The following is a 22,664-nucleotide window of genomic DNA, read 5'->3' on the forward strand; positions in this document are numbered from 1 at the left end:
CCTGGCTATGCACTGTCTTTGGTTTTGGGCATTGGGTGATATTCTGCAATGCTCAGGGGTTATTCCGGGTTGCTCAGGAGTGACCCGACTGTGCTCATCATATATAGCTTTGGGAGAGACTGGAATGGGGTTAGGGACACGCAAGACAAACACCTAATTTCCTATACTTCTCTCCTGCCCCCAGCTCCTCTTTCCCCCATCAACATTTTAGTGTACACCCAGTGCTCAGGGATTGCTTTTGGCTCTCTGCTCTAGCCTCTTCTTGGTTTTCAGGGGTGCACAAGTGCCAGAGTTCAAATTTGGGTTTCCTGTATGTGAGGGCTTACCTGCTGTACTGACTACATCTTAGTTTTCCCCAAGTCTGCAGAACCCCAATACCCAAACTCAACAGTTGGTCCTGGGGTCCTCACCCATTTCCTGCACTGTTATGCCAACCAAATCAGCCAACCCTCTGGCAAAGCATTTTTTCTGCTTTCTCGGGCCATACCCGGCGATGCACAGGGGTTACTCCTGGCTTTGCACTCAGGAATGACTCCTGGCGGTGCTCAGGGGACCATATGGGATGCTGGGATTTGAACCTGGGTTGGCCGCCTGCAAGGCAAACGCCCTACCCGCTATGCTATCGCTCCAGCCCCTGGCAAAGTATGCTTAACAACCATTTAAATTCCCTTGGCTTGAAGTCACAGCCTCTAGATATTCCTTATGCCTTGCACAGGGTAGACTTTGGTTCAATCCCTGGCATCTCCCATATGGTCCCAAACACCACCAGGAGTAATTCCTGAGTGGAGCCAGGAGTAACCACTCAGCCGCATCACTGGGTGTGCCCCACCCCCAAGAAGACATAGCAGGGCATGAGGCAGACCTCAGGCTAACACACTACTCCAGGCACACCCAGCGTACAGTACCACACAGGCAGAGTCAAGTTTAATAGAGCCTTTATTTAGGGAGAATGAAGCAATTGCCGACTTGCTATGGCCTCCAGTTGCATCCTCTAAGCACCATCCTCAGAGTAGAAAGTGTGCCTGGATCAGCACTAAGCTCAGAACAGGCTGCCCTTTAGGCAAACTTTTGCTTTAAGTGGCACAATCCGGTGAAACTGGCATGTAATTCTTGAATATTTTTCGGTGTCTTGGATTCTTCAAGCCTGGAAAAGAATTCGTGTTATAGGCAGCCATTTTCATCCCCTTCCCCCCACGAATCCTATCCTTTAGGATCCCTCAGACAGTTCCTGCTGGAACAAGCTTGCCTCTTTTCCCCCAGCCAGTCCCAGTGGGTTCACCTTTGCAGGCTCTGGGACTAGGACAGGTGGTAAGACATGTGAGAGTTTCTTCATGGGGAAACAGTACTTTGCCTCACCCATGGCAGGCAAGTCTCCTCACCTCTCAATTTCGGACCAGGGTGCAGCGGAAACAGCCTCTCCAGTTTGCCCTGCAAAAGATCATTTGCAGCTAAGCAATTCATTCAAGAAGCCAGTTAGTATCAGACAGGTTTGGGAAGCTACATAGTTTCGAAAAACAAAAAACCCCTCCATTGTGCATTCACCCCTTAGCAAGCTCACAGCTCAGAAATACCTTTCAGTCACAGTGATCAGACTGGGGCGGTATTGAATTCATCACTGGTGAGTGGGGAAAGATAGATACCCGTGCTTCAGAAACAGCAGTTTGCTAATAGATGGGGATGCCTGCACTTCTTCCCCAGGCGCCATTTGCAAGGTGCTACTGACTGGAAAATTTATTGCAATGGGACTTACCTGGGACCCATCTTGTTTTTCAGATAAGGCGCTGGACCTGAAACATTAGGGACATAATGGTCATTTGAGGCCAACCAGGCTCTCCCACCTAAGCCACCCTACCCCTGGGAAATCAGATTTCCGAGTCTCAACAGCAAATCATCAGCCGAACGAGATTCCAGTAAGTCATCACATATGTAATAGCCTAAAAGGGCATTTCCCCCACCCAACACGCTACATGTTCCAAACAAATAAATTACTCACTTTGAGCAAACAGGCAGATCAGTACCCAATGGGGCCTAGGGAGGGAAAAGAAAGTTGATGCACGTTACCTAGGCAAGCATAGCACTGCCCCAACTATGTCCTCAACCAGTTCCTCAGGTGTTCACTTATTTTCATCGTGCAAATCAAAGTGAGCTAGTTTTAATCATCATAGAAACTGCCCATTTGGTGACAAACCAAAAGCACAAACAACCCCTTAGTAATCAAAGAGTCCTTCCCCGATGGGCCACATACCTTATAAATGCAGCATCGTCCAGAAAAGCTGCAGGAAGAAAAACAAACTGTTGCTCGTGGACGCTGGAGCCCAGTAAGGCTTCTTCAATAACTAACCGTCATCAGAACTCTAACATGCTATTATTGTACCTCACAGAGGATCAGCATTATCGATTCAAATCATCTGACAGTCAGCTGGGGCAGAACCAACCAGCCTTATTATCTAGGTTGCCCAAGATGATGCCAAGAATAAGTTGGTAGGAGCCCAGAGCAATGTTGCTCCACGGGCCATTTGTTCTCTGGGAAATAACACACCCCAAACCTCCCATGGGGAAATTACCTGCATTCACCCGGCCGGGCAGCGGAATTCCTCATGGCTGACCACAAGATGCTGGAGACAAAAAGAAAAAGAATTCTATGCACCTGCATTAGCAGCCATCCCGAAAGCCCCGTGCGCTCCCGACCCACTTCTCAGCACCTAGTATGACATCACTTCGGTTCAGCCATATGCTTGTCATTTTACGTTCATCACGGAGTGGTCGCGCGCCACGGAAGCCCCGCGCCCCTTTCCCACACGTACCTGGCCTCTCCCAGTAACGCTGCATTGGCAGCGGGGTGCTCCTCGTCCCATCCTGCAACTGTGCCGTTCTCCTGCGCTTGATCGAGACTAGAAATAAAGACACAACCCAGCGATCGCCCTTAGTTGTAGGCTCTGAGCTCCATGCAACGCGGTAGCGGTACTAAGGTCTACGGAGGTGCCACTCAGAACTTTGAGGATTTTTCTCCACTGGCCCATCAGCAAGAGAGAGTTCAAGGGTCAGAATCATCCCCGCAGCACGCTCACGAGGGGCATCGAAACCCGTCCGCACTTACTCGGCCGGGCCTCGGCGCCCACGTTCCAGCGCCCGCCACCTGCAAGATGAGAAGGGATCGAGTTCAGAACCGGGCGCCCGGTAAAGGCACATTTCCCGAGCTGGGCTTGAGCAGGGCCCATCTCCTCAGAGCTTTCCATCCTCACGGAACTCAGTACAGGTCTGTGAAAACGGTCTCATCACGGGGAGGGGCGCCGGCACCGCCATTTTGTCCTTCAAAGCCCCCCTCCCCCGCCCAGCCTCGGGCTGCGTGACCTTTTTCCGCTCTCTCCCCCTCGCAACCAAACCGCGCAACAGATACAAGCGGGCACCGGGCTCGGGAAGCCCGCAAAGAGGCCCGTTCCACCGACTAGATCGAGAATCGCAAACAACTCACCGAGAACAGACGAAGAAATGAGAACGACGAAACGCCGCGAGATGCTTAAATATCGTTTCGCAGAGGCTCACGGGACCGGGGGGCGGAGCCACAGCCGACGCACGCGCAGGAGGAAAGAGCGTGCTCGCGCGGGGGCTTGTGGGTAACCACTTAACCGGAAGCGGGGCGGGGATCTCGGATTCCACCGAAGTAGCGGCGCGAAAAGGACGCGCGTGCGCCCTAGGGGAGTGCGTCAGCGCGCCTTGCCGCACTGCGGGGACTGAGGGGGCTGAGGCGTGAGCTCACGGCAAGGTGCAGTCTCACCGCCCGATTCCCCCGATCCCTCGCCGTTTGCTCCCCCCACCCACATTTCTCTGATCTCCCTTGCCCACACGCATCCTTATCCCTCATTGTGCCGGGTCCCGCCTCCATGGATCCCGAACCCGATCAACCCTCGACAGCCGCCGACGCGGCTCCTGCCCAGCCGCCCAGCTCGCCTTCCCCGCCTGATGCTCAGGGTACAAGCGAGGGGCCCGACTCAGGTACTGGGACCTGGGCTGAGCTCGGGGGGGGGGGGGTGCGGGGCGGGGTGGACCCTTTGCATGGAGACGAAGGGCACGTGGCCGTCGGTGCTCCTGTTGGAGACTTCGGAAACTGACTGGTTCCGCTCGGAGGGTGGCTGGCAGCGGGTGGCCCTGCAAAAGCAGCTGACATCTGGAGCCCCCATTGTGGAGACACCTCTTGCACTTGAGAATTCCATTTGCTCGATGCGAGAAAGAGCTGCCCGTAGATCGCCCCCCCCCTCCTCCCTCCCCTCCCCTCCCCAATCGTCTACGTGATTTCAGGCCACGCCCTGCCAGCCCCTCTGTTCTTTCGTTTGCAGTAAACACCCAGGGTACTTGCACGCTTTAGAAGCCTTTCCCGAGCATTTTCTGTGTACTTTTCTGTATGACCTGAATAACGTCACCCCAAGAGGAAGATGATCTTTGGTTGGGGGTCTTGGGGGCCTTGCCCATATGGGGTGCCGGGGCTTGAACCCCGTAAGCCCTGCCCTGCCTCTTTGGTCCTGCTGTTGCTCATTCTGAGGCCATATGCGGTGATGCTTGGTGCTACTCCAACGCGGGGAAACAGACATTGCTTGGGGCTCTGTGCGTGCCAGCATGTGCAAGGGCCCTCTGAGCTATCTTCCTGGTCCCCTACTTCCATATTTTTGGGTTTTGTTCTTGGGGCACACCTGGCTGTGCTAAGTGACTACTCCCCGACTCATTGCGGTGGCATTGCGTGGGGAATCATCCAGGGACCTTGGGTGCCACGGGCATGTGCCCTACTGCTTAGCACATCCTTAGCCCTTCCCATGCGTTTTGTTTGGGGTTGGGGATTACACACGCCTGGTGGTTACCAGGGTTCTGGGCAGTGCTTTGGGGATTATTTGGTGCCGGGGATTGAACCTGTATCTGGCCCATGCAAAGCTTGTGCCTCAGCCCCGTGAGCTAATTGCTGCCCCCTCCATACTTTTTTAATTAGACTCTCTAGCTGCTAAGAAAATGCCTCTATGTGGCTGATGTGATAGTACAGTGGGTAGGGCGCTTGCCTTACATGCAGCTGACCCCAGCTCGATCCCCTGGAGTACATGTGGTTCCCTGAGCCAGCACAAGGAGAAAGCCCTGAGCACTGCTGGCTGTGACGTCCCCCTCACAAAAAAGAGAAAAAAAGGCCTATAGCACACCAGTGAAACTATACACTATACATTATCTTCGTGTTCCTGGAGTGAGCAGACGCCATTGGGCTACACTAGTATGCGACAGGGACAAATGGAGACGTTACTGGTGCCCGCTCGAGCAAATCCATGAGCAAGGGGATGACAAGTGACGCAAGAATTTGGAGGTCTTGGGGCTGGAGCGATAGCACAGCGAGTAGGGCGTTTGCCTTGCATGTGGCCAACCCGGGTTCGATTCCCAGCATCCCATATGGTTCCAGGAGTGACCCCTGTGCATCGCCGGGTGTGACCCAAAAGGCAAAAAAAGAATCTGGAGGTCTTGGGCCACACCCAGCGGTGCTTGGGCCTCTGCTCTTGGCTCTGTGCTCAGGAGTGACCCCTGGTGGTGCTCAGGGGGACCATATGGGTGCTTGGTATCCAAGAGGATTGAACCAGTGTTTGGCCGAACACAAGGCAAGCTCCTTCTTACCTCCTGCGTTCTCTCCAGTTCCTATCAGTTAATTTTCAGAGGAGAAATTTTTTTAAAATAATGAGTAGGAGTTTAGAGAGACCCCTCCTGGCTCTGCACTGAGGGATCCTCCCCCCCTTTGGGGGACCTTATGCAAAATGGTTTCTGGTCGCTTGCGTGCAAGGCAAATGCCACACACACACCCCCCTTCTCCAGTCCAGAAGTTCCAGTGTTGTTTTTTTTTGTTTGTTTCTTTGGTTTTGTGCCATACCTGGTCAAGCTTGTGTGCTCTTCCTGGCATAGTGCTTGGGGGTCATTTCTGGAACTGATTAGGGGATCAGGCAGTGCTGGCGGCTCTTGCTTTGCAAAGCATGCAAGATTTTCTTGATACTATGGGACCACACCTGTTAGTGCTCGGGGCTAATTCCTGGCTCAGCACACAGGGATCACTTCTGCTGGTCTCTGAGGATCATATGGGCGCCAGGGACACATTCCTTTCCTGGATCCCTGGTTCTGTTCTCGTTTTTGTTTTGTTTTGCTTTGCTTTTGGGATCTCATGGGCTTTCTGGACCATACGGGATCAAACCTAGCTTGGCTGCATGCAAAGCAAATACCCTACCCGCTGTACTCCTGCTCTGGCCCCTCCTGGCTCTGTGCTCACTTTATTCCCTCACCTAATCCATTTTTTCCCGAGGGAGCCAAAGTGGTCTTCAGAAATTGAAAAAAAAAATCTCATCTTGGGGGCTGGAGCGATAGCACAGCGGGTAGGGCGTTTGCCTTGCACGCGGCCGACCCGGGTTCGAATCCCAGCATCCCATATGGTCCCCTGAGCACCGCCAGGGGTGATTCCTGAGTGCATGAGCCAGGAGTGACCCCTGTGCATCGCCGAGTGTGACCCAAAAAGCAAAAAAAAAAAAAAAAAAAAAAAATCTCATCTAAGGAACTGGAGCAATAGTACAGCTGGGAGGGCGTTTACCTACATGTGGCTGACCCAGGTTCCATCCCTGGCATCCCATATGATATCCCAAACTCTGCCATGAGTAAGCCCAGGGCACCGCCGCGTAAGGCCCCAAAACAAAATGAAAAAAAAAAAAAAGTGGTTAGAAGACATGATCCTATTGCCCACCTTTCTCTAGTTGGATATAGGGTGAAAGCGGGTTTTTCTCAGGGAATAGCTTGCCCCCTGGTGGCAGCAGCGGGCACTGCTTCCTTTAGTAGGGGAGATAGGGTGTGCAAATAAGATGATGCAAAGGAGCAATTCTATAGGCGCCTCTTGCAAAAATTCAACTTGATGGGGTTGGAGAGAGAGTATTTGAGTTTGGGTTCAGGCAGTTGCTTGCGGTTACAGCCAACACAATGGTTCGAATTCAGGCACTGCATATTATCTCCTGAGCACAGGCAAGAGCGGCCCCTGAGCACTGTGTGGTGTGACCAAAAAAGAAAAAAAGAGGGGCTGGAGCAATAGCACAGCGGGGAGGGCGTTTGCCTTGCACGCGGTCGACTCGGGTTTGATTCCCAGCATCCCCTATGGTCCCCTGAGCACCGCCAGGAGTGCAGAGCCAGGAGTAACCCCTGTGCATTGCCGGGTGTGACCCAAAAAGCAAAAAAAAAAAAAAAAAAAACAGAATTGAGGCCAGGCAGTTGCACAGCGGGCAGGGTCTACAGCAGGTTGCACACACACCACCTGGGTTCAGTCCTTCAGCACCTCATGTGGTCCCCCGAGCCCACTAGGAGTGATCCCTGAGCACAGCGCCAGGAGCACCACTGGGTGTGCCTCAAAAAGCAAAACTAAAACAATGCAAAGTTTGAGAATGCACTTTCCCAGGGAAGGGTTAGACTTATTTTTTTCCCTTTACTTTTAATTAATTTATCTTTATTGAACCACAGTGAGATACACAGTTATAAAGTTGTTCATGATTGGGTTTTAGTCATATAATACCCGTCCTTTCACCAATGCACATTTTCTGCCACCAATGTTCCCAGTTTCCCCTGCTGTTACTTTTTTTCCTTTTACTTTTTTATTTAAAAAGTTAAACAGTTACAAAGCTTGCATTATCGGGTTTCAGTCACAGACTGTTCCAACACCCATCCCTCCACCAGTACATTTCCCACCACTAGTATCCCCCATCTCTCTCCCAGGTTGGACTGACTTTGGAAATAGTTGTAGAGTTTTTTTTTTTTCCTGGTTTTTGGGACCACACCTGGCAGTGCTCACAGACTACTCTTGGCTCAGTGCTCAGGGTCATTCCTGGCAATGCTCGGGACTGTGTGGCCCTAGGGGATCAGATTCAGGTTCCCATATGCAAATCGTGCACTCAGCCTGCTGAGACTCTGGGATTTGGGGAGTTTGGGACCATACCCTGTGGTGCTCAGGGGACACATGCAGTGCCTTGGGTTGTCTTGGGGTTGACTGTGTGCCAGGAAAGCAAGCGCCTTACTTCCTGTACTTCCTGTACGCCGCACTTTCCTGCCCTGGGATAGATGAAAGTTTTTTTAAAATTAACTTATTTAGGTTGTTGGGCCACACCCAGCAGTACTCAGGGCTTCTGGGGGAGTGTGATCAGGGCTCTGGGGACCCACATGTGGTGTGCCTGCAAGTTAAGCACCTTATCTGTGGTACTTTCTTTCTCTCTGGCCCTGAATTTTTTTTTTTTTAATAGTCTGAGACTTCTTTTTTTTATTATTTTTTTTTCCCTTACATTTTGGTCCTTAGAGTCACACTTGGCAATGCTTAGGGATTACTCCTAGCTCTGCGCTCAGGAATTACTCCTGGTGGTGCTCAGGGGACTATATGGGATGCTGGCATTCGAACCCCGGGTTGGCTGCGTGCAAGGCAAATGCCCTACCCGCTGTGCTATTGCTCCAGCTCCAATTTTTTTTAATAGTTTTATTCATATTTTACCCTGTACTGTTTTTTTTTTTTGGGGGGGGGTCACACCTGGTGATGCACAGGGGTTACTCCTGGATCTGCACTCAGGAATTACCCCTGGCGGTGCTCAGGGGACCATATGGGATGCTGGGAATCGAACCCGGGTCGACCGCGTGCAAGGCAAATGCCCTACCTGCTGTGCTATTGCTGCAGCCCTGTTTTGTTTTGTTTTTTTTTTTTTTAAGTAACGGCTTTATATAGAGAAATATGAGGGGGGAAAAGGGAAGAAGAGAAAGGAGGGAGAAGAAAGAGACAGGGAGAAAATGGGGGAAGAGGGGAGGGAGCCAGGGGAGGGAGGAGAGGCAGGGTACAATAAAGAACTTTGGCTTCTTCTGTGGGGAAAAGCCCAGCTGGGAATATTAATTGGGGTTTTTTAATTTTTTATTTATTTTTTGCTTTTGACCCAAGATGGAGAATAGTGTCTGTTCTGAGTATATAGCATCTTCATGTATTTATTTTCGGGTTTGTTTTCTGGGCGGCCACTCCGAGCTGTGCTCAGAGCTTCCTCCTGGCTCTGCACTCACGGATCACTCCTGGTGGCGACCACAGGGCTGGAACCCAAGTGGGCCACATGCAAGGCCTGTCACTCCTGCCCCCCAGTATGTTACCATCTTGTAAATTCTCTCCCCGGGGTCCTCTGTTAAGTGAACGGAAAAGGAAGATTCCTTCCAGACTTGTTTCCTCCCGTCCACAAACCTTTCATTTGGGCCAGGGGTCTGGCCCGGGCGCCATTCCTGACCCAGAAAGGAAAACAATCCGGCCAGATGAATAGTGTTCATATTTGTTTGGTTTTCGGCCACACCTAGTGCTGGTGCTTTGAACCCAGGCTCCCGAGGGCTCCTGATCTGGTGCTCTTGATAGTGCTGTCAGTGCTCAGATGATTATTAAAATGAAGGCTTGGTATTCTCGGTCTTTTGTTGGGGGGCCACACCCAGCGGTGCTCAGGGCTTCCTCCTGGCTCTGCGCTCAGGGGACCATATGGGATGCCGGGGATCGAACCCGGGTCGGCCTATTCCGCTGGACTCTCATTCCAGCCCTTGTCTTTGGGTTTTTATTTCATCTCGGTTTTTGGGTTTTTTTTGTCTTTTGTTTTCTTAAAACTTTTTTTTTTTAAGTGAGCCAGATATCTCCCCTCCCTCTTCCCTTTGTCTTGGCACACATTTTGCACACCGCAGCTGTGCCGAGGGCTGGGTTCAGTGTGCCCAGGGTGTCCAGTATGCAAGGCCTGTGCTCAGCCCTTAGAGTGGACCAGGGGTGGGAGGCCGCATTCTTGGGGGCTCATGCTAAGGCTTTCTGCTCTGCCACCCAGCCGCAGCCCTCGCCGTCCATAACAGTTCTCCTTTTAAAGTTTGAAATCGGGGGCTAGAGTGATAATATAGGCGTTAAGGTGCTTGCCTTGCCTGTGATTGACCCCCCCCCAGTTCTTTTTTTTTTTTTTTTGGTGTGTGTGTGGGGGGGTGGCACACCCAGTGATGCTCAGGGGTTACTCCTGGCTCTGCACTTAGGAATTACTCCTGACAGTGCTCGGGGACCATATGGGATGCTGGGGATTGAACTCGGGTTGGCTGCATGCAAGGCGAACGTCCTACTCCCTTTATGCGCCCCTCCTTTATTTTTTTTTCTCTTTCCCTCCCCCCAGTTCAATCCTAGCACCACACTTGGCATCCCAAACTACCGCCAGGAGAAACTCCTGAGCACTGCTGGGTGTGGCTTCAAACTTTCATCATTATCATTAATAATTCAGTTAAGAAGGGGCGGGATTTGAGACATCCCCAGCTGCACAGACTTGGGGTCTCAGGCAAATAAACGCCGGACCTGCTGTGCTGTCTCTCCGGCCCCGCATTTGTGATGAGGAGTATTTTAAATTGCATTCCCTTTCTTCTCCCCCTCCCTGCGTGGCTATAGAGACTGGGGGTGGGGGCACACACGCTCCTGGCTTGTGATGCTCATATGTTTCAGTTGTGCTCGCCAAGGATCACTGTTGTGGGATTTAAACTTACCCAGCTATCCAGAAACAAAAGCACCTATTTATCTTTGCCTTGCGCTGATTGGCCTGTGTATATCTCCAGATCCAGCAAGCTAGCATGTCTGGGTTCTTGGAGCTTCCACCCTGCCGGGTTTGCTCTTGTTTTTTTTGGTTTATTTGTTTGTTTGCTTTTTGGGTCACACCCGGCGATGCACAGGGGTTACTCCTGGCTCGTGCATCAGGAATCACTCCTGGCGGTGCTCGGGAGACTATATGGGTTGCTGGGAATCGAAACTGGTTGGACAAACGCCCTACCCGCCTTCCAGCCCCGGGTTTGCTCTTCTTTAGAGCCTCTGTCCCTCCTGCAGCATTTGAAGTAACAAGTACTTGGGCCAGCAAGATAGAACAGCAGATGGGGCGCTGGCCTTGAGTTCATCCCCCACACCCCAGATGGTCTCCCAAGCCCCTCCCGGAGTGATTCCTGAGCACAGCCTGATGTGGCTCAAACTCCTCCCCCCCCAAAAAAAAAACGGAATAACATACGATTGTTCCCATATCAAGGTTGTCAGTTATCAGCTGCCAAGTGAGCCCCTTTGCGTGAGGTTTGACCCCCCCCTTCTCTGCTTTCACCTCAGCCTCTGCTCAGGTCCTTCTGTCTTGCCTTTTTCAGACGGCTGGAATCCGAGGTTGGAGGACTTTTTCGGGTAGAGCCTGAATGTTCTGTCTCAGGGCCTCTGGAATAATACCTTGAGCTTTGGCAGGGCTGAAGAGTGCTGGAGCAATAGTGCAGCGTGTAAGGTGTTTGCCTTGCACGTGGCCGACGCAGATTCCCGGCATCCCATATGCCCTCCCCCCCCCCAGCACTGCCAGGAGTAATTCCTGAGTGCTAGGCAGGAGTAACCCCTGTGCATCGCCCGGTGTGACCCAAAAAGCCAAAAACAAAATTTTTTTCCTACCTATCCTGCATTTGCTCAGGGTCTGGAAAGCCTCATCCTGCCCCCACCCCCCACCCCTGCATTGAGGGAAAATAACTTGCTTATCTTTTGGCTAAGATCAAGCAAGCCTCTTGGAAGCACGCGACATGCCTTTTGCTCCATGGCTTTAGAAAGGAGCTTTTCTTTTTTTTTTTTTTTTGGGGGGGGGTCACACCTGGCAATGCACAGGGGTTACTCCTGGCTCTGCACTCAGGAATTACTCCTGGCGGTGATCAGGGGACTATATGGGATGCTGGGATTCAAACTCGGGTTGGCCGCGTGCAAGGCAAACGCCCTACCCGCTGTGCTATCATTCCAGCCTCAGAAAGGAGCTTTTCTAAGGACACTTGGCCTCCTGCCTTACATCATCCTCAAGACTGCGGGACTGGAATGATAATTCCTGAGTATAGAGCCAGGAATAACCCTTGAGCATCGCCAGGTGTGACAGTTGCTTAGAAAGCGCTTTGCTTCTTTGGTATCAAGTCACTGGCCTTTTATTTGGGGGCAGAGGTGGACATTTTGGGTCACCTCCAGCAGTGCTCGGGAGTTACTCGAGACTCTGCACTCAGGAATTACTCCTGGCAGTGCTCAAGGAGCCATACAGGATGCCAGGGATTGAACCCAGGTCGGCCACGTGCAGATTGTACCCTCTGTACTGTCTTGTTTCAGCCCCTCTCTAGCCATTTCCTGCCTTCACTGTCGTCTTTCATGGGGCCAGAGCAATAGTACAGCAGGTAGATCCCCAGATGGTCCCCCAAACAGCCCTAGCAGTGATTCCTGAGCACAGAGTCAGGAGTGATTCGTGAGCAAAGCCAGGTTGGGGTTGTACAGCGACAGCACAGCGGGGAGGGCATTTGCCTTGCATGTGGCCGATCCGGTTGGATCTCCGACATCTCATATGGTCCCCAGAGCACTGCCAGGAGTAATCCCCCACCCCCAGCATTGCCACATGAGGCCCCCAAACTGGAAAACAAACAAAAAACAAAACCTAACGTTGTGGGGCTGGAGCAATAGCACAGCGGGTAGGGCGTTTGCCTTGCACACGGCCGACCCGGGTTCGATTCCCAGCATCCCATATGGTCCCCTGAGCACCGCCAGGAGTAATTCCTGAGTGCATGAGCCAGGAGTAACCCCTGTGCATCGCCGGGTGTGACCCAAAAAGAAAAAAAAAAAAAACAAACCTAACGTTGTACTTTCACCTTAGCTGCTCTGCCCTCTCCTTTTCCCAATTTCACCGCTTTTTCTTTTGCTTGAGCCCTAACCAGGCATCTTAAAACAGCTTCTTTGATAAACAGCTTCATCTCCCTATGATGCAGCTTTGTTTTAAACACCTTTTCATTTGTATTCCTTTATCTTATGCTGGGGCTGGAGCGACAGCACAGCGGGTAGCAAGGCGGCCGGCCCGGGTTCAATTCTTCGTCCCTCTCGGAGAGTCCGGCAAGCTACTGAGAGTATCCTGCCTGTATGACAGAGCCTGGCAAGCTCCCCTTGGCGTATTTGATATGCCAAAAACAGTAAGTCTCACAATGGAGACATTACTGGTGCCCACTTGAGTAAATCTGGGAACAACCAGAGGACAGTACTACAGTCCTACATCTTACCCTACTTTGTTTGAGTTGTTTATAAACAGGGAAATGCTTGGGTTTCGTTGCTATAGCTTATCCCCTCACTTCAGCCACTTGTGAGCAGTCGGGTACATAGACAACTAGCAGGAGACTCCTGCCGTGTGCCTGGAGCAGACACACAGATGCAATCGCGGGCAAGAGGGGCTGGAGCAATAGCCCAGCGTGTAGGGCACTTGCCTTGCACAAGGCTGGCAAGGAGGCAAGGCAGGGGTTTGATCCCTGGCATCCCATATGGTCCCCCAGGTATACCCCCTCTGGTCCTGTGCAGAGTCCAGAGCCAGGAGTACCCCCTGAACATTGCCGGGTTGCCCCCAAAACAAAGTCAGCGGCAGAGCTGGGTGCCCGGTGGCTGGGTTGGGAGGTCCGGGCCCCATCCTGTGGTGGTCAGGGCTTACTCAGGGCTTTGCCCCTGCTCTGTCTCTGTGGGGAGTAGGAAACCGCTTCTGAGGTGAGGCAGGTAGGAGACAGCGTGGCAGGAGTGCCGGAACTGGCACGGGAAGGCTGCCACGACCGGGAGGGAATGGGCTTCCCCCGCCCTGCATGCTGGGGGCAGGGAGCTAGTGCCACCTCGGAACATGTCCAGCAGCCGAGCCCAGGGCGCCCCACCCTGTGCTTCCAGGTCGGCCGTCCAGAGCTCCCGTCAGCACTTATCTGGCATGCCCAGGGCACCTTGGACTCCTATCGCCTGGGCGCTGCCGCCGCCCTCTCCCTCCTTGCCTCCAGGAGTGGGGGGTAGGGCTGGGCTTTGGAGTGTAGAAAGGGGAAATGGGCAGAGGACGTTTCTTTGCCCACTCTGGGCTCTCACCTGCCTGCTATTTCATCAGCTCCTGGCTTCTTCCTTTGAAGTTCACGGCCATCTGGCCGCGGGCCCAGGGGGAGAGTAGCACTTCCTTAGCTCGCTCCTCTCTGAAAATAGCCCCGCTTGGCCCCTGGCGGGAACGAGAAGTTCCTGCGGAGCTGGCCTCAGCCTGGAACTTGGCCCTGACCCCGCACCTTGCCTTCCCCTGAATCCCGGGGGGCCTCTGTGGATGGAAGTGGGGGGGGGTCAGGGAACCCCGGCTTCCAGGAGAGATGGGGGTGAGCTGGGAGGCCGTGGGATCAGGGAGACTGGTAGGGCTTTTGTTTGTTCGGGGCCACACCTGGTGATGCTCCGGGCTCTGCGCCGCGCAGGAATCACTCCTGGCGGTTCTGGGGGCTGGACCACACGGGATGCGGGAGGGGGAGGGGGTCTTGAACCCGCGTGGACCGCCTGCTAGACCAATGCCCTCCCCGCTGTACCATCACTCGGCTCAGGTCCGCTGACGGGGCATGTAATAGGCTGTAGGAGGGAATAGGAGGCCCCGCGGTGGAATGTTGCCCACCCACTTTTTCTGGCGGAGTGGGCGACCCGGCGTCCGGGCTCCGGAAACGGGGGCGGAGAGTGGGGGAGGGGAGGGTCTCAGCTCGCCTGTCCAGACTCATCCCTCGTCAGACCTCTCCGTGGGGGGGGGAAGTCGGTCAGTGGAGCCAAGCATCGCGGGTGGGCGCGCCAACAGTGGCCGCATAATGAGTCCAGGGGGCCCTTGCGGGGAGACTGCAGTGTCTGGGGGTGCTCCAGCTTCGAAGTGGGGGCGTCGGGCCCCCCCCCCCCCGCTCCCTCACCTACCTCCATTCCCCACGGGAGGCGGGGCCAGTCGCTCGCGCCGCCCTCCTCTAGGGGGCTTTGTTCTCCTGCGCGTGGGAGACGGTTACACCGATCCCCGGCGTGACCCTCCCGGTCAGCCCCTCCCTTTGCGCTGCTCACGCGGGCGGTCCGGGAGAGACAGGCCCCGGGGTCCACTTTAAGGGGCGGGGTCGGGTTGGGGGCGTGGGCGGGGCGGGGCCTCCCCGCCTATAGTGCGGCCGCGGCGACCGGGCTGGGGCGTGGCCTGGGCGTGTCGGGGGCGGGGCCTCCCTGCCTAAAGTCCCGGGGCCGCTGCGACCGGGCTGGGGCGTGGTCGGGGGCGTGGCCTCCCCGCCTAAAGTCCCGGGGCCGCGCCCCGGCAGCGGCAGTAGCCGGAGCCGAGCTTGCGGGGAACGTGAGGCCGGCGCCGGTGCCCGCTCCTCACTCCAGCTGACCGCAGGTCGCGCTGCTGTCGCCGCAGCCGCAAGTGCCATGAGCCGGGACGCCGACGTGGACATGAAGGAGGTGGAGCTGAACGAGCTGGAGCCCGAGAAGCAGCCGATGAACGCGGCGTCCGGGGCGGCCGTGGCCGCGGCGGGCGGCGCCGAGAAGAACGGCCTGGTGAAGATCAAGGTGGCCGACGACGAGGCGGAGGCGGCGGCCGCCAAGTTCACGGGCCTGACCAAGGAGGAGCTGCTGAAGGTGGCCAGCAGCCCCGGCTGGGTGCGCACGCGCTGGGCGCTGCTGGTGCTCTTCTGGCTCGGGTGGTTCGGCATGCTGGCGGGCGCCGTGGTCATCATCGTGCAGGCGCCGCGCTGCCGCGAGCTGCCCGTGCAGCGGTGGTGGCACAAGGGCGCCCTCTACCGCATCGGCGACGTCAAGGCCTTCCTGGGCGGCGACGCGGGCAACCTGGAGGGTGAGCGAGGGCACCCCGAGCGCCGGGCTTCGCGCCCTCCCCGACCCACGGGCGCCCCTCCAGCGGCGGCTGCTCCCTGAGCCCTGGGCCTTGCCTGCCTTTCCTTGGGGGGGGAACCCCCCTCCCCCACTTTCAGACTAAGCTGACTCAGCATCTGCCCCAGGATCCGGTCGCAGCCGGTTCCTTACATCAGCCAGCCGCTCCAGCCGCGTGATCCACCCCACCCCCCCCACACACACACCCCATACACACAAACCCGCCGCAGGAAAGGCGAGATCTCATTTTGCTTTTGCGCCCTCACACCCCCTCTCTCGGAGGCGTCAACTCACTCCCGCAACCCCCCACCCCCTTGTTTCAGGCCTCAAGGGGCAGCTGGATTACCTGAACAGCCTGAAGGTGAAGGGCATAGTGCTGGGCCCGCTTCACAAGAACCCAGAGGGTAACTTCCAGGAAACCAGCCTGACGGAGGTCGACCCGGCTTTGGGCTCCAAGGAAGACTTTGAGGCTTTCCTGCAGTCGGCCAAGAAAAAGAGTGGGTGTGCTGGGTGGGGCGGGCATCCCCCCGGAGGGGCCGGGGGGAAAGGCAGAGGGGAGTGAGGGGGCTGGGGTGTCCTTGGCCCTGGTTTCCTCCCCGCAGGTTAGGTGGCAGCCTGAGGTGGGTTTGCCAAGTAGTTCAAGGGTCTTTCTACGCGCCGGGCTCGTCTGGAGGTCATGGCCTCCGAGTGTGCCCTTGTCAATGTCCTTGCTACATTGATTCTTAAGCTTCTGAAAATTTGGGCTTTTGGGGGGGGGGATCCCAGTCTTGTCTTCAGTTCAATAAGGATGTAAAAGGGTTCACTCGAGCTGGGGGAACCGAAGGTCCCAGAACTCAGCAAGGCCGAGAACTTGGGGAAGCAAGAACTTCCCCAAGGCCCGTGATTGCTCAGATCTGCTTCAGCGGAGTGAGTTTTGCGGCGTGGGGGCAGCCTGAGCCCGAGCCGGGCGGACCTGGGAGTGCGAGTCGGTTTCCTCCACCCTCACCGAGGCCTCTTCCTCCATTGTTCCAGGCATCCGGGTCATCCTGGACCTCACTCCCAACTACAGGGGCCAGAACTCCTGGTTCCAGCCGAAGGACTCGGCCCATGTGGACCTCAAGGTGAAGGTGAGTTCGGGGTTGCGTCCGTGCCTGTGTCGGTCCCGTGGCAGCCGGCCCTGCCGGTCACCGCATCCCCCATCCTCCCGGGGAGCTGCTGGGAGCCCGGCAGTTCCGCTTTTCCCACGCGCAGAAGAATAGGCTCCGAGCGTGCCCCCGTTTTCCTTCACTCGGAGGATGGAGGCCGGAAGGGCACTTCTCCTTGGGGGGGCGGGGGGAGCTCTTCCTCCATGCGGATCCTGTCCCGACCGCCTCCTCGCTTGATGTTGTGGAGCCCCCCGTCTGAAATTGTTGACCTTGGGCCTTCCCACGTTTCTGGGGATGCAGCTGTGGAGTTTTTTCTCATCCCCGTTGCAACTGCACACACTGTGTGAGCAGGTGAAAAACTTCCAAGGCGCTTAATGAGCCATTGTGGGGGTGGGGTAGGGGTGGGGGTCTTGATTGGCTTAGACCCCTAATTTGCCGTCCCTGGAGGAATTTAGCTCAAATTCTACAGACAGGAGACTGGGGGAGGGGCTTTGAAGGGCTCCCTAAGCTCCTGACCCTGCTGATTGACGGGGAGTGGTGCAGACATGGGGGAGGGGCAGAGAATTAGCACGGGGTAAGTCACGTGCTTTGTGCGGGGGCGGGGGAATGTGGTCTCCCAAGCACCACCTGTGAGTGATCCCTGAGCACGGGGCATGGAGCACCACCAGGTGTCACCCCGAATCTCCCCACCCCACCCAGCATTGCCAGGACCCGTGGGGCACTCTAGTTCGGTCCCTGCTCGTTTCTGCAAGATCCAGTAATCCCCCTGCAGCGATGTTTCCAGCTGATATGGGAAGGAAAATGCCGCCAGAGCTCCAGGGGCTGAGTCTGCTTTGCTTTCAGAAGGCCCCAGGGGGCTGGAGAGATAGCACAGTGGGTAGGGCGTTTGCCTTGCACATGGCCTACCCGGGTTCGATTCCCGGCATCCCCTATGGTGCCCCGAGCACCGGCAGGAGTGATTCCTGAGCATCGCTGGGTGTGGCCCAAAAAAGGAAAAAATAACCAAATCAGAAGGCCCAAGGTTCGGTCCCAGCTACATATAGTTCCTCCTCCCCTCCACCCCCCATCCCAGCACCGCCAGGGGTGACCCCCAAGGACGGAGCCAGTAGCCCTGTGCACTGCTGCATGGGGCTCTAAAATCAAGGGGGCGGGAAGAAAGTGGGCCAGAGAGAGTATCATGGGTGGGGTGCTTGCCTTACATGCACACGTTCAAGTCAGATTTGACCCCGCGCCCCACAGAGTTCCCCCCAGCCCCTTCAGGAGTGATCCTGAGTGCAGCCAGGAGAAAGCCCCAGCACCGCTGGGTGTGGCCGAGAAACCGAAGAGAGGGGAAGAAAAACAGCGCTGAGAGGGAAAATACCGCTGCAGCGAGTGGGCAAGGGAGCAGGCGGCAGCACGCGGGGCCAGAATGCCAGGGCTCAGGCCTGGGCCTGCCTGGCCCGGACACTCCCTGGGGCCTCAGGAGCTGGACAGTTGCCGTGTTGAGCAGCATGCCGGCTCCTGTCCCTGTTGCTCTCTTTGCTGGCGCTCCGTGCCCCGGGGCTCCCTCGAGACGGTTTCCTCCCCGCTGTAAACCAGGTTTTCACACCGGCAAAGTGTCCGAGATGTCCTAAGTGCCAAGATGTCTCTGGGCACGCACAACGATCTCTTGTGCCTGTTCTGTGGGTGTCAGAGGCAGAGCTGGGAAGGGAGGAAAACGCTGTGGCCCACACAGACCCGTGGCGAGTTAGAGCAGGAGGGGCCCAAGGCAGCATCAGCCTCACAGCAGCAGGTGGGCGCCATCAGCCAGGGCCAATGTGGGCTGGGATCATTTTTGTTGTTGTTGTTTTAGGGCTGCACTTCGGGCAGTGCTCAGGATTTAACCCCTGGCTCTGAGCTTAGGGAATACTCCTGGCGGGACTCAGGGGACCATGTTGGTCATCAGGGATGCGAGCGCCCTCCCCTGTTGTACTATTGCCTCGATCCTGGGCTGGAATTTTATTTCTGGTGTGGGGGAAGGGAGCTTTTTTGGTCTCACCTCGCCACGCTCAGAAGTTAATCCTGGTGGTGCTTGGGGGACCATATGGGATGCCGGGAATCAAATCTGACTTGAATATGTGTGTGCAAGGCAAGCACCGTATCTGGTTCAGCCACATACAAGGCAAAACACCCTACCCAGTGTAGTATTCTGGCCCTAGACTGGAATTTTCTTTTTTCTTTTTTTTTTCTCTTTGGGTCACACCCATGATGCTCAGGGGTTCCTCCTGGCTCTGCACTCAGGAATTACTCCTGGCGGTGCTGGGGGACCATAAGGGATGTTGGGGATCGTACCTGGGTCTGTGCAAGGCAAACACGCCCTACCCACTGTGCTATCTCTCCTGCCCTGGCCTGGAACTTTCTGAGCCGTTGTGCCAGTATTGATTCTGTCTTTCGTTCTTTGGCACCCATAGGAGGCTCTGAAGTTCTGGCTGAATGTTGGCGTAGATGGGTTCCAGGTGCGGGACGTGGAGGCGCTCGAAGTAAGTTCCTGTGCCCCCGTGAGAGGCAGCACCGGGGTGAGAAGGGGCTCGCAGGGCCCGCGGGAGACCCCTGCTCCGTGATTGCCTTTTCCCTTCTAGAACGCACCTTCAGTCTTGGCCGAGTGGCAGAACATCACCAAGAACTTCAGTGAGGATAGGTGGGTGCAGGGCACACCCCCGTCCCGGGGGGTTCGGCTCAGGGCCGAGAGTCCAGAGAACTTCCTTTCTCGTCCTGGTCCAACCCGGCCCCCTGCTCTGCTCCCTGCAGCCTCCTGATTGCCGGGACCAACTCCTCGGACCTGGCGCAGATCCTGCACCTTCTCAGCGTCAGCAACGACCTCTTGTTGACCAGCTCCTACCTGGCCCACCCCAGCCACAGTGGGGAACAGGTGCAGCTCCTCGTCACCCAGTACCTGAACGCCACGGAGCATCGCTGGTGCGGCTGGAGTGTGAGTTGCGCGCAGTGGAAGGGGGAGGGGCGGGGCCAGGGGAGAGGGCGCCTGCTGTTGGGGCTCGGGCTCAGGCCCATCCCTCTGTGCTTGCAGCTGTCGCAGGCCGGGCTCATGACGTCCATCTTGCCGGCTCCGCTGCTGCGACTCTACCAGATGTTGCTCTTCACCATCCCCGGAACCCCGGTGTTCAGCTATGGGGATGAGATTGGCTTGGAGGCGGCTGTCCTTCCCGGTCAGGTACGGGGGCTGCCCTGGTTTCCGGGTCGGCAGCTGTGTGTGACCTTGACAGGTCTTTCTGCCCCGACCCCCCCCCACCTTCATCCCAGTCATCTCCCGCACGGGTGCATTTCCCGTGGGGTAGTTGGGATACAAGAAAGGCTTTCCCAGGGGACTGGAGTGATAGCATAGCGGGGAGGGCGTTTGCCTTGCACGCGGCTGACCCGGGTTCAAATCCCAGCATCCCATAGGGTCCCCTGAGCACCGCCAGGAGTAATTCCTGAGTGCAGAGCCAGGAGTAACCCCTGTGCATTGCCAGGTGTGACCCAAAAACAAAAAAAAAAAAAAGAAAGAAAGAAAGGCTTTCCCTGGCTTTGGGTGGCGGGTCAGGGGTGGGCGGAGCTTCTGTGGCTCGGCTGCAGCGAGGGCGTGGTGACATCAGGGTGCGTGTGTGGTTACCTGCCCCGTGTCTAGTAGGATGGGCTTTTCCCTTCCAGGAATAGTGGGGCGGGGGGCTCTGATTTTGCAGGGCACGGGGTTGCAGCTTATTAGCTCGGGTTAGTGGGCTGGAGATTAATTAACGCTGGAGCTGGTGTGTCTGGAACCAGGTCCTCCCTTGCCCCAACCCCAAAATATACTGAGAATTCCTCTGTATAACCTCGTATGTCCCCCAGGAGCTGTAGGTTAGGGAAAGTAGGAAGGGGCCGAGCCAGGGGCTGGGCCCCGATGGACCCAGCAGCAAAACGAGTGCCTCGCCATGCTGGCTCCCTGGGGCCCCACACACGGGGCGGGGCGGGTGCTGGTAGTGGTTGTTAAAAGAGGAAGGAGGGGGAGCGTATCAGACCGGGGATGGGACTGTTGGACAAGGAACCGAGTCACCTGCCAAGGCACATGAAGGGTCCTCCCTCCCGGCCACGGGTGGGGGCCCTGCCTGTGTGGGGGGTGCGAGGCAGGGCGGGGTGGGAGCCGGCCCGGGCGTGGCTGAGGCCCCTTTCCTCTTCCTCTCAGCCTATGAAGGCTCCGGTCATGCTGTGGAATGAGTCCAGCGTCCCCAGCACCATGGGGTCCGTAGACCCCAGCAAGACGGTGAAGGTGAGCGGTGTGAGAAAGCTGGGGGGGTGCGGGTGGCTGCCCCCCATGGCCTCCCCTCACGCTCTGCACCCTCGCCGTCCGCTCCAGGGCCAGAGCGAGGCGGCGGGCTCCGTGCTGTCGCTGTTCCGGAAGCTGAGCGAGCAGCGGACCAAGGAGCGCTCCCTGCTGCACGGCGACCTGCACGTCCTCCCCGCAGGGCCCGGCCTCTTCGCCTACGTCCGCCAGTGGGACCAGAACAAGCGGCTCCTGGTCCTGCTCAACTTCGGGGACACGAACCAGGCAGTGCGGCTGGGTGGCACCCGGCTGCCCACGGGCGCCAGCCTGCCCGCCAGCCTCGACCTGATGTTCGGTACCCACGAGGGCCGCGGCGAGGGCTCCACCATGGAGCTGAACCAGTTGGACGTGAAGCCCCACGAGGGGCTGCTGTTCCACTTCCCCTACGTGGCCTGACCCTGACCCGGGCCTGAGGCCCCCACTCCTTCCAACCCCCGTTTTCCCCCCCCCTTTTTTTAAGACCTTTTTTTTTTTATTGTCTCAGGACAGATGAACTTCCCTAAATAAAGTGTTTTCCTGGCTTCAAGTAAAAGTCTCTTCTCTCAGGGCTGGAGCAATAGCACAGCAGGGAGGGCGTTTGCCTTGCATGTGGCTGACCCGGGTTCGATTCCCAGCATCCCATGTGGTCCCCCGAGCACCGCCAGGGGTGATTCCTGAGTGCAGAGCCAGGAGGAACCCCTGGGCACTGCCGGGTGTGACCCAAAAAGTCTCCTGTCTCTGGGGAGGTCTTGTGGCTCCTCTGTCACAGCAGTAAGGGGCACGGGGCCAGGTGTCCATCCTTCTCTACCACCCGCCGTCCTGCGTTTGCAGAAGTGACCTTTGGGGGGGGAAAGAGCCAGCGTAGTGGCCTGTTCTACTTCTAAGGGATGCTCACGGCCGGTCACTCGGCAGGAACGGGGCCTCGTAATGTCCAGGCTCACAGCAGGACAGCCCTAAGCTGTCTCCTTGGGGTGTCCACTGTGTCACGAGGTGGCATTTGGACAAGAGTAGGAAGGTGAGGGGAATTCTGGGGAAGGAACTTGGCCAGTGGGTGTTGGTGACGGGCGGCTTTCCTGGCTCTTGAGTCAGGGAGACCAGAGAGGGGGTGGGCACATACTGAAAAGGGGGGTCCCCGAGCAGAGTGCACAGGAAGCTTGGTATGTGGCCTGGGGGACATTTCTCAGTGTTGGGGCCCTTGTCTTGCACGTGTGTTTAATTCTGGGTTTGAACGCTGGCACCACAAAAGTCTGTGCCCAAGAGCAGAGTTAGCGAGTAGATATACGGGGTTACCCACGGTCAGTGGGATAAAGCTGCAAAAACTGAGGAAGGCGGGCCAGAGCCATAGGACAGCACAGAGAGTGCTTGCCTTGGTGTGAGGTGGACCCAGTTCAATCCTTAGCATCCCATGTAGCACCCTGAGCCTGCCAGGAGTAAGCATTGAAAAGGAATGGGTGTGATTCCCCCCTCCCAAAAAAAAATAATGGGGGCTGGAGCGATAGCACAGCGGGTAGAGCATTTGCCTTGCATGCAGCCAACCCGGGTTCGA

The 22,664-nt window shown here is 56.4% G+C and overlaps 2 protein-coding genes and 7 non-coding genes across 10 annotated transcripts; 1 reads left to right on the forward strand and 8 right to left on the reverse strand.

Moving 5' to 3' along the window:
• Positions 1 to 918: 918 nt before the first annotated feature.
• On the reverse strand, positions 919 to 3,862 carry LOC129406064 (uncharacterized). The gene is made up of 10 exons (XM_055143819.1): positions 3,844 to 3,862; positions 3,473 to 3,731; positions 3,098 to 3,136; positions 2,805 to 2,891; positions 2,565 to 2,615; positions 2,246 to 2,273; positions 1,994 to 2,028; positions 1,751 to 1,787; positions 1,380 to 1,428; positions 919 to 1,144 (listed from the first exon to the last, which is right to left on the reverse strand). Exons 1-10 carry the CDS (start codon positions 3,860 to 3,862, stop codon positions 1,074 to 1,076), a joined length of 675 nt encoding a protein of 224 aa, XP_054999794.1. The 3' UTR covers positions 919 to 1,073.
• Positions 1,213 to 1,338, reverse strand: LOC129406243 (small nucleolar RNA SNORD22). The gene has a single exon (XR_008630897.1). It is a non-coding gene; the product is annotated as a small nucleolar RNA SNORD22 (small nucleolar RNA).
• Positions 1,556 to 1,623, reverse strand: LOC129406237 (small nucleolar RNA SNORD31). The gene has a single exon (XR_008630892.1). It is a non-coding gene; the product is annotated as a small nucleolar RNA SNORD31 (small nucleolar RNA).
• LOC129406236 (small nucleolar RNA SNORD30) lies at positions 1,858 to 1,926 on the reverse strand. Its single transcript, XR_008630891.1, has one exon. It is a non-coding gene; the product is annotated as a small nucleolar RNA SNORD30 (small nucleolar RNA).
• On the reverse strand, positions 2,102 to 2,168 carry LOC129406232 (small nucleolar RNA SNORD29). Its single transcript, XR_008630887.1, has one exon. It is a non-coding gene; the product is annotated as a small nucleolar RNA SNORD29 (small nucleolar RNA).
• Positions 2,342 to 2,413, reverse strand: LOC129406233 (small nucleolar RNA SNORD28). The gene has a single exon (XR_008630888.1). It is a non-coding gene; the product is annotated as a small nucleolar RNA SNORD28 (small nucleolar RNA).
• On the reverse strand, positions 2,691 to 2,761 carry LOC129406234 (small nucleolar RNA SNORD27). Its single transcript, XR_008630889.1, has one exon. It is a non-coding gene; the product is annotated as a small nucleolar RNA SNORD27 (small nucleolar RNA).
• LOC129406235 (small nucleolar RNA SNORD26) lies at positions 2,982 to 3,059 on the reverse strand. Its single transcript, XR_008630890.1, has one exon. It is a non-coding gene; the product is annotated as a small nucleolar RNA SNORD26 (small nucleolar RNA).
• SLC3A2 (solute carrier family 3 member 2) lies at positions 3,653 to 21,660 on the forward strand. Of its 2 annotated transcripts, none has more exons than XM_055142309.1 (10): positions 3,653 to 3,993; positions 15,213 to 15,668; positions 16,027 to 16,200; positions 16,715 to 16,809; positions 19,257 to 19,325; positions 19,425 to 19,483; positions 19,594 to 19,774; positions 19,871 to 20,014; positions 21,002 to 21,085; positions 21,173 to 21,660. In XM_055142309.1, the coding sequence occupies exons 1-10, from the start codon at positions 3,882 to 3,884 to the stop codon at positions 21,533 to 21,535; spliced, it is 1,737 nt and encodes a 578-aa protein (XP_054998284.1). In that variant the 5' UTR covers positions 3,653 to 3,881; the 3' UTR covers positions 21,536 to 21,660. The 2 variants fall into 2 exon arrangements, with proteins under 2 accessions (XP_054998284.1, XP_054998285.1); XM_055142310.1 differs by having other exon boundaries at positions 15,234 to 15,668.
• The last annotated feature ends 1,004 nt before the right edge of the window (positions 21,661 to 22,664 follow it).

This window comes from Sorex araneus, chromosome 6 (assembly GCF_027595985.1).
Source record: "Sorex araneus isolate mSorAra2 chromosome 6, mSorAra2.pri, whole genome shotgun sequence".
Taxonomy (NCBI): Eukaryota; Metazoa; Chordata; class Mammalia; order Eulipotyphla; family Soricidae; genus Sorex; species Sorex araneus.

Excerpts from the sequence above, each read along its gene's own strand:
- SLC3A2 (XM_055142309.1), top strand. The coding sequence starts at position 3,882 with ATGGATCCCGAACCCGATCAACCCTCGACAGCCGCCGACGCGGCTCCT. Across the intron at positions 16,201-16,714 it reads GCAGTCGGCCAAGAAAAAGA|GCATCCGGGTCATCCTGGAC; the intron begins GTGGGTGTGCTG and ends CCATTGTTCCAG. Across the intron at positions 21,086-21,172 it reads ACCCCAGCAAGACGGTGAAG|GGCCAGAGCGAGGCGGCGGG; the intron begins GTGAGCGGTGTG and ends CGTCCGCTCCAG.
- LOC129406064 (XM_055143819.1), bottom strand. Across the intron at positions 3,137-3,472 it reads CATTTCTTCGTCTGTTCTCG|GTGGCGGGCGCTGGAACGTG; the intron begins GTGAGTTGTTTG and ends CTCATCTTGCAG. Across the intron at positions 2,616-2,804 it reads GCGTTACTGGGAGAGGCCAG|CATCTTGTGGTCAGCCATGA; the intron begins GTACGTGTGGGA and ends TTTTGTCTCCAG.